The sequence below is a fragment of the Seriola lalandi genome, unplaced genomic scaffold, assembly GCF_002814215.2.
Source record: "Seriola lalandi dorsalis isolate HSWRI2012SDOR001 ecotype SW California unplaced genomic scaffold, Sedor1 jcf7180002054579, whole genome shotgun sequence".
Taxonomy (NCBI): Eukaryota; Metazoa; Chordata; class Actinopteri; order Carangiformes; family Carangidae; genus Seriola; species Seriola lalandi.
The window spans coordinates 2,372,772-2,388,911 of NW_019525132.1; the positions used below are offsets into that span (position 1 = coordinate 2,372,772).

At 41.3% G+C, this 16,140-nt stretch overlaps 1 protein-coding gene across 7 annotated transcripts in view; it reads right to left on the minus strand.

Annotated features, from left to right (window-relative positions):
- Positions 1-9,279: 9,279 nt before the first annotated feature.
- foxp2 (forkhead box P2) overlaps positions 9,280-16,140 on the minus strand; it is a 105,859-nt gene continuing 98,998 nt past the window's right edge. For 5 of the 7 annotated variants that reach the window (XM_023417943.2, XM_023417941.2, XM_087177064.1 and 2 more), the window contains 2 exons: positions 13,217-13,261; positions 9,280-13,121 (listed from right to left, as the gene is read on the minus strand). In XM_023417943.2, coding sequence (XP_023273711.1) covers positions 12,977-13,121; positions 13,217-13,261 — 190 coding nt within the window. In that variant the 3' untranslated portion in view covers positions 9,280-12,976. The remainder of the gene's footprint in view (positions 13,122-13,216; positions 13,262-16,140) is intronic. The other 2 variants (XM_087177066.1, XM_023417944.2) reach the window with 1 other exon arrangement.

Genomic DNA, 16,140 nt, shown 5'->3' on the forward strand with positions numbered 1-16,140 from the left:
AGCAGGGGTTACATGGCCGGCAGGTGCAGGGCCACCCTTGTCCGATAAGAAACTGATCTGCATGTGGCTGTCTGCTTTCCCACTGCCCGGCCTCTGGTAAACATCCCAGTTATCTGCAAACAAACAGAGTTTACTAGTGACTATGAATGAATACATCAAATTTTGATGGAATTGCCATGTTGGGCTCCCTAGCGCTCCGAATGCATCTCCACCATGATCCAATGTACACCTGAATACATGAATAGCCAACAAGGAGGCCCTTGCTGTTTGTAGGGGTAATGTTGACTGAATTTTTAAAGATGTTATTTTGATTTGACACGACTGCTGGCTCAGTAGAGTTCTGAGGGGGGGAGATGCAAGACAGCCAGACGCAGACACAGAAAATCATCCAAGGTGGTCCGTGTCTGGGGAAGGGGCAGGATAAACAGCGGTGGGAGAAGCAAGAGAGGACGAAGACAAAAGACAATCAGCTGGTAAGGGATGGAATCACCATATTGACTGTCATGGGGACAGACAGACAGAGAGAGGAAAGGGGGGAGATACGGAAGCCAGGAGATAAACAGATCCAGAGATGACAGGCTCACAGTGACAGTCCTACACATGAAGACATAAAAGCAGTAACACATAAAGACAGCCAGATGCAAAGATATATTGTAGAATTAGATGTCAGCATTACAGACAGCAAACTAAAGTCACCTCGACTGCCTGCAGGTAATGTAAGTAATTGGCACCATTTGTTTTTTCTTACACCTTCAATTTATGCCCAACAACGACAATAATAAGAGTCAAAGTGAAAACCACGACGCGCCTCCATGCGACACTGCGCACACAATGCAAAAAGGGGGCTAGGAGCAAAGCTGACATTACAACACATGCGTTTATGTTGCCTGACAATGTATCGCTTCCACATCAAAGGAAGCCTCACCTTTTGCAAAAGGAAGCGAGGGCGAAATAAGCGGAGGCCCTCGCTTTATTAACTCCCAATCAATAAACATGCAGTCTGTGGCAAGGTAATCAAGAAACACTGGCAAATGGCCTGACAATGTATCAAAGCCGCCGCTCCGAGGCAACGGCACAAACTCTAACAAGCATTTTATTACCGGTAGCTGTTACTGACATTAGTCAAAAACCAAAGAGAGATAAAATAGAATAAGGAATGGAGCGTGGCTGACTGAGAGGGGCCCACAGCTGAGAGTGTGCACCTCGCGCGTTTGATAGCCGCACGCCTCCTCTTTGATATGATAACAAATATAAATTGTTTAAAAACATCAAATGGGCAGTGAGCTGGAAGCAGACGGATGTCTAGCGTAGGGGGCGATGATGTTGCTTGCCCACAAGCACGGGCCGATGCAGCTGCAGGCTTTTGGTTGAGTCACAGGAAGTTTTAGTGGGAGGATGCTGAGTTAAATATTTGGCAGACACAAACCTCTACAAAATAAAAAAGGCTCTGTGTGTCTTAAAAGTACATTTACATGAATGTAAATATACTTCATTCCGGGTGAAAGGCCTGCATTCAAAATCTTATTCAAGAATTACCATCAAAATATACTTAAAGTACGAAAAGTTTAGGCGCTTTACACACAGTTTGGTATTTTAGTCCAGTGGTTCCCAGCCTGAGGGTCATGTCACCTCTGATGGGTCACAAGATGAATGTGACGGGGGTTGATTAAAGGAAAGAAGAAAAATCAAAGTTCTTGTAAATTTTCTCCCACATCTAAACTTTTCTTTTGTAAAACAACAGAGATAGTTTTACATATTTGGGCCTCAGTTATTTAAATGAGAAGCTCCACTAACAACTCAAACAATATATCTGAAATGTGAAGGGGGCTCCAAATTGACACAGCTTTGTTTTTTATACAAGGGATCACAAACCAATGTGATCCTGCAATCTTCAGTAAAAATACATCTATTTGCTTTCTTGATGTCAGTTAAATGAAAAGATCAATACTACTCTGTACCGAATATTGCTGTAAATACAAGGCCGCTGCCAGTAGCTTAGCTCAGTGCAAAGACTAGGAACAGGGGGAATCACCTACTATTGCTCTGTTGAAAGGTGACACCTACCAGCACCTGTAAAGCTCACAGATTCATGTGCTACATACTAAAGAGCAAAAACGACACATTATGATTTTGCAGGAGCTTATGTGTTTGAGCTAGGCTAAGCTAACTAGCTGCTAACTAGTGGTAGCTTCGTATTTATCGCACTCTTAAAGAGAGTGGTGTCAACCTTTATCATCGAACAAGAAAACAAATAAAGCAAAACTCCAAATGATTCTTTTAACAATGCAAACATATGTCATGGAGTAAAAAGTTAAAATATTTCGCTCTGAAACATAGTAAAAGTATAAAGTAAATAAAAAATAGATATACAATTTCAATTAAAGGTTGAGAGCACTACTAGAGTTTACCTCACCGCATTTTTTTCCCCAGCCATGTTCGTACTGTGTTGAGCCTTGTTCTCTACCTGCACACCCCAAGGATCACATACAGGTGAGCAACCAAGATTGAAACCTGCCCACCCGTCGGCTAATTTGTTTGTTTCGTTCCGGGGCACAGCTGATATTAAAAGGAGATCGCGAGCAGCGCCGCAGTGGGGGGAAAGAGGGACGGAGGGAACTGGGGAAAGAGGGAGGGGAGGGGGAGGGATGAGTTTACAAGCCCCAGGTATGGTGAATGGGTGAGTGAGAAGATGCAGAAAAGAAGGCAGTGAGGGAGAGAGAAAAAAAAAATCTCATCCAAATAATTTTCACCCCGTGGGTGCTAAAATGCAAATCACAGATCAAAGAGGTTTGGAATGGAAACTAGCGAGATTGGGAAAGAATATCATCAAGGTGGGGTTATATATGTATGTTCAGGATGTGAGGGAGACATGCTGGACCCAGGTAATGGAGCTGACCTGTACTTGAACACTGCCCCCCACTGCCACTATCATTTTCCCACCTGCCTTCTCCCGGGGATTGTAGCGTGTACAGTACACTGGAAAGTGATATAGTGTCTCCTCACAATACCTTACTTCCCTTTCTGTTCCCTTCAGCCTCTGTTTAAGAAGCCTTTTCATCAGCCAGCAGTTTACACAAACCTCCTCTCAGAGCAGTGGCGAATTCCCCTCTCACATGTTGACACTGAGCTGATGTTTGGCAGTGGCGTGTTTGCATGTTGCCCTGTAAAGCAAGACACTTTGTTTTTTCCAGCTCAGCACACAGCAAACGTTAGAAAACAGATTCATGTCAGGAAGGAAAGTCAAGCAGTCACACAACAACACAACAACCAGCGCTGGAATGTGTGTGCGTGTGTGTGTGTGTGTGTGTGTGTGTGTGTGTGTGTGTGTTTGTGTGTGTGTGTGTGTGTGTGGCCTATAAAGAACTTTGCCAGCTTTAAATGCTTGAAATACCCGAGTGGTGTTTGATTTAGTTTCACAAGACACGGCAAGCAAATGGAATTGCCCCAAAATGCACCTTGCCAGAACAAAATTAAAAGTGTTAACGCAGCGTAGCTCACATCGGCTTCTCCACACACAGATGAGAGAGAGCATGCAGTGGGCGGAGAGGTGCGGGCGCAGGGAGAAAAAAAAGGGCCGAGCTATAGATAGAAACAGAGAGGAAGGATGTGACTGGGAGAAAGTGAGGGTAGACTCAGTATGAGGAGTCACCACATTAATGCCTAATTAATGTCTGTCTCCCCATTAATGTCTAATTAATAATCCATGTCTGTCTCACCCACCTGAAGCTGTCATAACTTTTCTTGTATCCTGACATTAAATGTGACAGTGTTGGCTTGTGGCAGATACTTTTGTTGTCTGCCTCTGACTTAAACTGGCCAATTAAAGCATTTCATATTCATATGTACAGTATACACAATTTTAAGGTTGTGGTACTTAACTTTAGTACTAAATCAGTGGATTCCAATCTTTTGGGCTTGTGTCTACTGTAGGCCTCATGTCTAGACAGATTTCCCCCCTGGACATCTCAGATGTTTTAATTTCAATAGCTGTTCCACACCTAAATAGGTAAAATAATCCAATTTTACACAAGAAAGCCAACAGCTTTGCCCTTTTCTTATTTCCTATAAACTCACAACCCTTCAGCTTCATTTGTGACCCCGTAGGCTCGAAACCAATGAACTAATCTAGTTAACTGTTTATAAAGTAGTTCAAATTAGCTACAACAGTAAAATGAGGTGTGTGGGTTAATACATTTGTGTTATTGTCCCACTAAAGGATGTGATGAGACCTGATCTTCCTCTCCCATCAGAGCTGAGGAAAAAAGAAAAAAGATCACTAAGTTACTTCTTTGCCCTGATTAACTCTGTTCTTTTAATCAACTCAAACTCAACCACCAGTGCTAAACACACTGCACATCACTTAATTCTGCAGTTCTGAAATACAAGCAAAGAAAATCCATTCATATCCGGAAGAATACACTTCTCCCTCCACAAAGAGAAGGTTCATTTCATTCCAAAGCTCTAGTGTCTCCTCTCAGAGACAGAGCAGGTATTCAGTTGCAGTGTGGCGTTCGCCGTCTGCATCAGCACCAAAGCCCTCCCCCGATGTGGATTAGCGGTTCGCGGCACTTTGACTCTCGCTGCCACAGGATTCAAAACACAGCTGCTTTTTATGGTTGGTCAGCAAGACCTGTACGTGGCCACACTCCGTCTTCATGCAGCCCCCTTCAAAGACACCTTCCCTTCTCCGCTTTAGTCTCTCTTTCTCTCGTGGTATTTGCTTTTGAATGTAAATCCTTAATCCTCCCATCGTGTCTCTTCTCTCTGTCCACCCATCCTTCCATCTTTTCTCCCTGTGAACCTCTCCATCCCCTTGTTATTGCCAGCCATCCAAATTTCTCTGCACCCAGTGTCACCTGCTTTGTAATCAGATTACTTCAAGGTGGAATTAGTATGTATATTTAATGCAGTTTTTCTTCTTTTCTCCTCTGTGTCTTTTATTCTTTTTAAATCTTGATGAGTGATGCAGGGAGGAACGGAGATGGGGTGGGGTTGCTCTTCTTGCATGTCTGGCGGATATGCCAGGGCCATGCTAATAAATGACAGCTGATTTATGCGTCTGTATTCTTTTATTTATAAAAAAATAGCAAGCGGGCTGATTTCTGATATTAATAATACAAGTGGATCCACTTTGATTAGGCTTCTGTGGAGAGCTGTGCATATTCAGCATTACAATTAAAGCCTCTGATGTGAAATAGGAATGACACGCTAATGAAGCGAGCTAGCGAGCCTGAACCGCGACTGTCCAACAGCATTACGGCCCATCTCGGATGAAGAGTAATTATACAAGGAACACTGAAATGTCATTAAAAATCTTCAGTAAGTGATTTAACCCACCATTCCTCACTAATGCTAGATACTTCGTTTTTTCTTTACCACCCCCCCCCCAAACCCCCACATGATCAACTCCCAAGGTTTTCTTTTTCTTTTTATTAAAAAAAAAATCTTTTTTTTTTTTCCCACAAGCCCAAGACCAAACTTCTCCTTCAGAAGTTCCACAAACAAAAAAGCACCAGACCCCTTAAACACAAACATATTGAGATATGAGACAAAGACATACAATTGCATTGTCCTAATTTAATTGCAGAAGTCGGTGGTGCCGGTGGTGGTAGGTAATTGAAATCATTCCATTATAAATTCCATTATGAATTGGTGATTAAGGCCAGATGTGATTACCATGGATTAAAGATGATAGTTGGGTTTTTTTCTTCTTCAGCATAACCTCTCCAGCCACCTGCACGCTATCCACCTCAAACAGCTTGATTTATCACAACTAACATGTAAGGGAAGAAAGCAATACGAGAGAGAGAGATATGATGTGTTGAAAAGAGGGGAAATGTGGGTGATAAAGGCAAAGAGTGTGTTTGAGGGGAGTGTTGTTTCTAAGAGGATTTAGTTAATCTGATTCTACCCTTTCATTCTTCTTTGATGTGCTCATTTTCACAGGCAAAAGATTTACCAGCAGCCTAGAAGGGTTGTTGTTGTTGTTGTTAAAGCGTCGAGCAAACAAATAATGAGCAATATCATGTTACCATATCATATTCATTAGGGTTATTGTCAAGTCTCTGTGTGCTTGTGTGTGTGTGTGTGGGTGTGTGTGTGTGTGTGTGTGTGAGACAGAGGGAGAGAGAGAACCTGATAGGATGAGTGTGTGTGTGTGTGTGTGTGTGTATGTGTGTGTATGTGGCAGATAATGCCACAGGCAAGAATTCATGAATATCAGCAGTTTCTCACCATTTTGTTGGGTTAATCCCTTGTTTCAGTTGGAGAAATAGGCATTTCTCTTGCATACATTACACCGGTGCCTGCACATCACATCCACACAAAGTGAAAAGTACCTTTACGTCAGGGCCCTCTGATGTAATGATGAGTGAAGTTTTATGTATCGAGGTCACACAGTTTTTTTGTCGATCTCAGCAGCTCCTCCAACAGAGTGGAAACTCAGACGTGTGGCGGTGGGGAAGGTGAGTTTGGAGTCGGGTTTACTTTAAAATACAGTGACCAGTGGAAAACACAATACTGGACCAAGCATTAAAGGAGTCTGATCTCATGGGGGTTTTCGTTCTTCACTATACATTTGCTGACTGTGAGGCATCAGCAGCGAAGGTTTTCATGTACAAGTGGGGAAAAAATATGAAAAAACATGAACTGAACATAAAAACGTGACACGTGACTCCTCTGATGGCATCCGATATAGGGCACAGCACCTTGTGGCACCCAAGTCAGCGCTGTTTCTAGGGCTGGGCGGGGTTGGGGAACGGGCACAAGCGTCCCCTCGCCCACCACCAAACCAAGCGCCATGCCTCCGAGCTATGCAATTATTTTTGTACTGCGTCCAATATCAACTTGAGAGCAATGCAAATTATTTAAGACGCGCTTTTCAGGGCTTGCAATTATAATAATGATGATCTCAATTAGCGTTGCCATTGCCTCGGACTATTTAGCAGGCAATTTTGCAGCCTGGGGGCGAGGGTCTTCTAGGGAGCTGACATGCATGGTCAGGTCAGAAGGGATGGAGAGAGAAAGAAAGAGACAGAGAGAGAGAGAGAGAGAGTCTGGACTCTTAATCAATAAACCGCGAGACTGGAGATATTTACCACTCAATCCCACGAGGGGACGGTTCATAAATTGACCTAATTGGTCAGTGTTGGCGATGAAATGAATGATGCCAGGATACACTGTCTAATTCAGAGAGGCAGGATGTGAGACATTTAGCCTCTTAATATTGTACTGAGATCTATTCCATGTCGAAGAGCTTCAAGGAATAGTTTGTGCAGAATACGCTCATGCACTTTCTTCCCGAGAGTAAGACAAGAAGATTGATAGCACTATCATGTCTGCATGGTAAATATCACATGACAACACGCAGCGAGGTAGCTTAGCTTAGCATAAAGACCAGAAACGAGGAAACAGCTAGCCTGGCTCTGTTCAAAGGTAGGAGAATCTACCTACCAGCACCTCTAATTAACATGTTATATCTAATTTGTCAATCTGTAAAACTGCAACTTGTTTTAACGTTTCTGTTTTTTTGTATGGAATAATCAAACAAGTTATGACATATTAATTAGTAAGCTTTCAGTGCTGGTAGATTCTGTTTCGCCTGGACGGAGCTGAGCTTCCTGTTTTCCCTGGTTCCAGTCTTTACGCTAAGCTAACTAAGCCAAGCTCCCGGCCGTAGCTTTGTATTTACCGCATAAACACTTGTGGTGTCAAACGTCTCATATAAGTCTCGAGAGGAAAGTGAATACGCTTATTTTCCAAAACATCAAATATTGCTTTACAGTTTCAAAAACACATTTTCTTCCAGAAATTAACTCCTCTTTCGGTGCATTCTCCCTTTCCCAGCCTCTAGTATACTGCACTGCCACTGTATATTAGAGGGACTTCTTTTACCCCACCGTTCATGTGGAAAAGGCTTGCACCACCAGCTACCCTTTCTTTTATTCATCGCACTGTAAATAACTCCACTTTATGAAAAGCAGCCAGTGTGACTCACGGATACCTCTCTAACCACAACCCATTATTATTTCATGGCCTTTGAAAGAAGGGTCTCTAGCAGGCGCTCTCACACTTTAATGTCGGAGCTCCCTCTGATGTTGTGTAGTACACAGCGGCCCTTGTTGCACTCCGTATGCGATGCCTCACTTGAATTCACAAACACTTCCAAGTGCATAAATAGCACAGAAGACGAGTGCCTTGCGAGCTAGCTAATGCTCTGGAACGCCATTGCTGAGGAGATAACAGGAGCCTGCCATGGCTGATGCCTGGGACTGTCATTGGGGGGAAGAGAAAGAGAAGTGTGTCTGTGTGCCATTATGAAAAATGCTGTTGTTTTCTGACCCCTCATGGGACATCATATGGTAAGGAAAAAGAACATGCATCAGCGTTACGATTAAATGACCAGCGGACATGATTCAAAGGGTCCCACGATGTCCCTGAGCACCCTTTGGAACGTGTAGAAGGCTCTCGGCATACAGACGAGCTAATGGGCAACCTATTGGTCATGGTAGATTCAGCTTGAATCTCAATGAGGGTGTCAGTGTGCGGCTGCTCCATGACCGACAAGGTGTGGTGGGCCTGCTGGAGTTGATTTAGCCACATGGCCTGTCATAGCATTTTACCAGTCAACATCCATCAATCGAAAAGGCTAAAAGGCCTGTTGTTTTTTTTCCTTTGAAGTGTCAAGAGGAAACTGCTGTCTTGAAGATGGATGGAAAATGGAAGACGTCTGATGAAATTTCACATCTTTGTTTTCTCTACACGATGCAGAACCCTGATGGTAATAAGGCAGATATTTTTTATATGAGCATGACAACAGACTTAATAATGTGGTTTGTACCAAAACCAGTTTTGCAGTGTGTAGCTCAGAAATGAAGCCTAGCTGGGTAAGTCACTTCTTACAAAAGCCTTTCAAAAGGTACACAGCAGTACTTCCCTGTATACTGGGACATGCTTGTGTTACATGAAAGCAGTGGGCTTGAATCATACAAAGGCTAAACCCATTACAGGTCCAGAGGGGTGGGCAATACAGTGCCTTGTCCCGCTCTTCTAAACAAGACTCTAGGTGCTGGAAGCTGGAACAAAGCCTTGTAACATATACATTAAACTTTAATTGTTTTTTCCAGCTCCTTCCTTCACATCTCTGAAGTAGCAGCTCCTGAAACGTTAAAAGTGTAATGCCAGCTAGATTTTCATGGCTGTGCCTTTGTAGAATAAAAGATATATGTGTAACAGTGGAAGGAAAAAAAAAAAATACTCTCTGATGCTGGAGGTAGACAGTTGTTTTTCAAATTCCAAGTTTTGGTCCTTTATTTTATTCAGCAGTGAAATGCCATGAATACAGAAAATAATAACGTTTGTTACAATTCTCAACCATGACCTTCTAATGTCAGAGAACCTTTAACGTATGGACACAGTACACAGTAATGAAAAGTATAAAAAAAAAGTAGTTGAATCTCGATCAAAAGGAAATGAAACCAAAACAAAAAGTTTTCACCAATTACATAAACATATGTTTGCTACAGTCCCAATTTACTGTATACATAGGGGGATCATATTCCCAATTATTAGAGAAGGATAGCAGTAGAAAGGATACATGACTCAACTGCCAGACATAATGCTTCATAAAGTATGCACAGAGGTACAAGCAATAAATACACACATTAGGTTAAGCCTTACAGCTACGCAAAGCAGATGCAGAAAAAGCAGGTTTGCTATTCTTAGCGAGCAATGAGAGAGAAACAGTAAAAATTCAGGTAAGTCAGAAAAGAAACACTGAGATTTTTTTTTCCTCTTAGAAAAAAGTCTGGTAAATTTATGGGTCCACCAACATTTTTTTTACATAAGTATGCACAGTTATCAAAATACAGACAAAATCAACCCAGAAAATCCAGACAATCCTAAAATCTAGTGGAGGAGCAGATCGCAGTTCTGGAGGTCTTTCTGGTATTATGTGCAAGCAACTATTTTAGACATTTTTTTACTTAATTTATACAAAACCCATGCAAATCTACAGGTAATATGCATTCTGTGGCTGACAGGTTTTATCCTTCCCAAAACAGTATATCTGAGGTAATGTACGTACATTTAGGCCATCGTCCCGATGATTTTTATTATATTCTTTTTATTAGTTCTTGTTTCCAGTCCACCAAATGATTTTTAGACATGCATTTTTTAAACACAATATTCCCTTACAGGTAATCTATACATTATCATTCTACAAATGTTTGAGGACAACCTATTACAATGCAAATCTTCCATATCTTGACGCAGGGAATGTAAACGTTGGTTTGAGCCACGTCCTATGAGACAAGCGTAGTAAAGTGTAACAGCTCTTGTGGCATTCTAATAACTCGTGCAATCTGTCATAATTGTTCTGAATTTGTTGTGCAGAGGTAGAAGCTTTTAGAAAGCCTTTTTGGGTAAGTGGGAGAACCCTTTTTTTTTTTTTTTTTTTTTGAAAGACGCAGCGTCCTTTTTATTTGGTGTGATAAGATTATTAAGAACGTCGTCTTCAAGTCGTTTTGCTGACTCCAGCTAAGTATTGAAGGGATAAGCTTTGTTCCTGGGCCCAGTACCCTCTTGACGTGGAACTGGCGTGTGTGTGTGTGTGTGTGTGTGTGTGTGTGTGTGTGTGTGTTTGTGTGTGCGTGTGTACTTTACATGCTGTGTGTTTGTACAGTACTGCACGTGACTGCGTGTTAAGCTCTTACAGCCAATTTCTTGGCTTGGCACAACACTTGAAAACAACATATGCACAGTGTGTTTCCATTTTGGTCAAAGCAGGCAGGCGCGTTGTTCATTACAGCACAATACAAAGCCACTCGTCGGTTCTTTGACAGCATACATTTTCTGCAGCTGGAGATTTAACCGAAACAAGAAAGTTGGCAGACCAAAAGCTCGGGGTCTGTGTGTCTGTGTGTGTTCACGCGCATGTATGTTAGTCTCTGACAGGTTGTGTGTGGTTGTTTTAGCGTTTCTTTATCCCATACAAGAGGAGGCAGAATTTTGTGTAACTTTGGTTTACTGAAAACAGAAATGACCATTAAAGCAACAACACTTTTCTAGATGACATTGGCTGTGAGGGAAATGATGGGACGCAGTCTCCACAATAACTACTTCTCTTTAGTCTCTATAAATACCAAGTGTGTTATAAAAAGCTGGCTACCTATACAGAGTACATCAGTGCTAACACCAGTTGTATCTATATAGTTTAGAAGCTATGAACCACACAATGAGCATTTGATGTTTGATGAAGTTAAAGCAAATATCACCTAGAAAAGGTTACCTTTCACCTTAGATATCCTCTTCTGCAATGGCTATTATTATTTGCTTTTACATGGTAACCAAGCCACATCATTTCATATCAACTTGAAATTATGACTTATTTGGCTTCACTAGATATTCTTAATGTTTGGTTAGCGATGTTTTCAGTTTCGGTTTCGACGCGGCTCGGGAACAAAACCGCCACGGAAATAAGACGTGACATTATTTTGACAGTCCCACTTAGAACATTACATATTCACCAGGTTAGAAAAAAACAAAAACAAAACAAAACAAAACAAAAAAAACAAAGAGCAATGACTTTTGATGTGAAATATAGAACAAAAAGTAAAAAATTATATAAACTTCACAACAACACAATGTTTCTGCACTTCCATTGAATACACAAATGTTTTTGTTTTGGTCATGATCCACTTTTACAGTTAGCTGCTCTCTACCAGTCAAATCACCAGCACAAAATGCCTGCAGTTCAAATGTCACATCACCTTTTACCTACAGCACGTCTGGCAGAAAGTCTCCAAAGTGGACGCTCTATGAGTTATCAAATTACACATCAAAATCAACATTTCTTTCCCATCTCTCTTTCTTGTGATCATCTTTGTATAGGGCAAAATGAAACAATCCCAGAGGTTATTCGAAGGTAGTTTGCGGAACAAAAGCTTCTCTTTGTACTAGTTTAAAGTCACAGAAGGCGGACCAAGAGGAGTTTGGTGGCTTCTGTCTATAAGCTATTGGCCATTGCTAGTGTTGGCTTTGGTTTCTAGCTGTTGCCTGTGACTGTTTGCAGGTAGACAAAGCTTTAGAACGAGGAGGTAAGGAGAACAGCAAGAAGAAAATTATGCAGAAATGCATTTGTTTTGTAAATGGTGCTTTACACAAACTATTGTTTTTTTCCCCAACTTAATTTCCAGTTTTTTTTTTTACTTTTAATCACAAACAGATAATAGACTGGAAGCCAACTTTTTTTTCTTTTTTTTTTTTCCTTTTTTTTTTGGACAGCTGCAACAACAGTCTTGGTACCGCAGTTCCGTTACTGGTGTAATTCAGGGAATGGCATTTACAGTTGGTGGTGTCTAAAATCATATTTGGAAATTAATGATGGTTAAAAAAAAAAAAAAAAAAAAAGCTGAAAATAATATACTGGTTTTTATAATAGTAGCAACATACAGGCAGTGACACAAATTTCTGAGACTACTCCTGTGCAAATGATAACAGAGCAACAACTTGAATTGAACCAGCAATTGTTTCTAGACATTAACAACTACTGTGGGTTGGATTATTCACAAACATAAAATGTCTTCCTTTTTGGCAGTATATGAGGCCGCTAGCTTTCAACGGAACATGATTTGCTCATTTGTTTCATGTTTTTTTCCCCATCCATGAGTCCATCACCCTTGTACTGTATGTGGCCACGCCATCTCTAATGAAATAGGTCTCAAAGAGTTAATTTTTTAATCAGACATCTCATGCCTGTCATGTTTGGGGATCCCAAAGGGCTGCAGCAAAGAGTTCCTTTGGACCGGTCTCCATCCGGATGCATGCTCAATAAATAGTCCCAGTGGTGAGAGAGACAAAGAGAGAGTCAGCTGTGGTTGCTTGGACTGTGGAGTGGTTTCTAGTCTTGCAGGAGGTCTGTGTGAGAGAAACAGTGCGGCTGGGTGAAGGGATACGTCGACCAAAAACTGTATCCTAGTCACTCGAGGTCTTCTGATAAGTTCCCTTCCTCCAGCTCCCGGTCCTCCTCCAGCTCTGGACTGTGATTGGCTGTCGTCACCAGTGACATCGGACAGTCGTCATCATCCATATTGAGTGGCTCCTCCTTCACGTGAACGGGAGGCCTACAACACAAGCATATTGGTGATAAATTTTAGGGTTTTATACGTTTTATGATAAATTTCTGCAGCCAATAGCACATGTTTGATGAAAAACTCACCACTTAAGTTTGTCATGTGAAAAATTTAAAGTAACTGGAAAACACCTAGAGTATAAAGACAGAAAGTAAAATGTAGTAATGCAAATTATTACCACTATAAAGTGATAGATAAAACAGGAAGACGGTTTTTGTTCATAAATTCCCTTTACTGCACATGGAATACACAATGCGGTGTTCAGCTCACTGATAAATATTTTGTTGTATCAAAAACAAGCATATAACAGCCATTACATGCATTATCTAGTGAACGTAACAACCATGTTGTTTGTGAGACGCTAATTTGACATGATGCCTCACGTCTACTGTAAGTAACTGCATGAAAATTGCATGAAAAACATGGCCCCTGTAAGGCCGATAAGCTGTGATGTTCCAGACATGTTTGGCATTTAAAAGTTTACTGATGACACCAGGTTGAAATACATGAAAAAGGAAAAAGGGAAAAAAAAACAGGCCACATGATAAATAATGGAGAATTTCTCATCCCTGAGCCCCCTGGAGCAAAGGCAGAGGAGAGGCTTTTTTATCTAGTTAATAGAAAGCGCAGCCACTCGTTAATATGCAGGGGCTGTGCATGTCGCTCCTCAAGAGGAAAAACCGGCAGCTAGGTTCTGCCATTAATCAACTTCAGCCCCGGCAGTTTGCTCGGACACCATGATACATGTTTTTAACTCTAAATGGATGAATATCTTTAGCCACTGTCAATAAGCGCTGGGCAGGAAGCAGCAGCAGCAGCGCTGTGAGCAGGACACCTCTCCCTTCAGAACACAGGAGCCCAACAAAAAAGTGTTGGGCGACTAACAAGAATAATAATGCTGTCACACACAAACAAGGCAGTACATGATCTGGGGCCCTAGTCGGGGAGAGGGTTTTGTGCCGCGATGATAAATCTGACAAAACCTAATTATTCCTGACACATCGGATGCATCAGAAAATCCCCCTAGACTTTAAAGAGGAGGATGGGGAGGGAGAGGGAGACTTATCAAGTAGTAGTACGTTAGGACGTGTCTCATAGCCTCTCTCCTGGGCTGCCTTCATCAGTGGAATGGGGGGAGGGCGGGGGGCTTTGAATTTGAAAAGAATTTGAAAAGGTACAGATGACTTTAATATTCAGAGCCAAATATTGTAAATTAATATTCTGATGTGGTATGATAAAGAGAGGAGGCTGATCTTAGCAGGATGCAAGCGAAGCAATGAATATTTCTGTTTCTGCCCCTCAAATTTATTGAGGCAAAAGAAAACCAAATCATCCAGAGGTAACTCTGCTCCCTGACCTGCACAGTCTACTGGAAAGACTTTTTATATGAGAGTAAATTAAATTCTGTTGTTGTTTTATGAACTACAGTTTGATTCTTTAATGTTAGCTAATGTTCCTCACAGGTGCTGAGAGGCCTGAGATCCACTCTGAGATTCTTTTAGAGAATCCAACTAGTGCTGAAATGATTGGTTGGTAAATTGAATAGCTGATTAAGTAAAATTTATAAACAGCAGCTTTATAGCTAATCATTAATTAAGCAAGTCTGCCAAACATTCTGTTTCCAGCATCTCAAACCTGCTACTTTTTAATCACTGTAAATGTTACGTTTTTTTTTTTTTTTTAGATTTTGGAAAAAATGAAACCTCCCTTTGGCCTCATTTTTTAGCCCCCCCACCCCCCAAAAAAGAGGACTAATTAATCCATAATGAAAATAATTATATTATTAAAATTACAATTATATGTTCATGTCTTTGCTACTTTCAAATACACACAAATATGGTTCATGACAAACTAGAATGTAGCTGGTCGCAGCTCTGAGGACATGTTTAAGCACTTATTATATTGCCAACAATTATAAGTTCTGTGACAACTCATTTTTGATGATGATTAAATCTAACAGGAGGGGTTATGGGGGTTGACAACTGCATTAATAAAAACCAATATATTATAGTGTGTTGTAAACCATGTCTTGGATGTTTATGTACAGCTGATGAACAGGGGGACATAAAGTGTTACTAGGTTCATTTCATGTTTTAGTGGCTGCCCATCGTCATTTCCTACCAGAGCAGATACATTATCATTAAATCCTAGGACCTTTCTAAATAAATAAATGAAAACAAGCAAAGAAAACACTAAACCAAACCCTCAGTTTGTTTGAAAAACAGGCTCATCAACACCAATGTCTGCTTCATTTGGGGAAATATAACTGAAACTTATTAGATAGTGTTGTCACGTCTGGGTTTTCCATAAAAATACTAATCGTCTTTTTGTCACCATGACTTAAAAATGATAATCAGTGAAGCATCACATCGATCAACTGACAGACCTGAATGTGAGCTGTATCACAAACCAAAGGTCTCCCGTGTTCTCGTGCGCTTTTAATATGCAGCTCATTAGGTGTTTGTGTGGCTTTGAAGAAAAATATGCAGGACCATATTCACAGGCCTGAGCTTTCTGACACTTTATTAAAATATGTGGATGAGCCATTTAGTGCTTAATGGCTAGCTGCCATTACTGAGTCACTCAGGAGTAAACGCTGGACTTTGTGGTGTGATAAATACATGATGCTCTATGTGTGTGTGTGTGTGTGTGTGTGTGTGTGTGTGTGTGTGCTCTCAAGATGCCTACTCTCACATCAATTGGAGATTAGCACCAGCAATCATGCGGAGGTATGCCAGGGATGCAAATAAGGTCATTAGTCCACGGGCCTAATGGTAGGTTGGGGATGGGGACAGGAGAGGTGGTGTGGCGAGGAAGGGAGAGGCGTCGGAGCAGGGGGGAGAGGCAAAGACAGGGGTGAGGACTGGCGGGGTGGGGGCAATCAAAGAAACTATGATTCATTAACGAACACCAAAGAGGGGTGGTCACCAACAATTAGATGTGAAAGTAAAAGACACAGCTGATAAAAAAAAAAAAGTGCCATGAAATAGATTGTATTTGCTTTTATCAT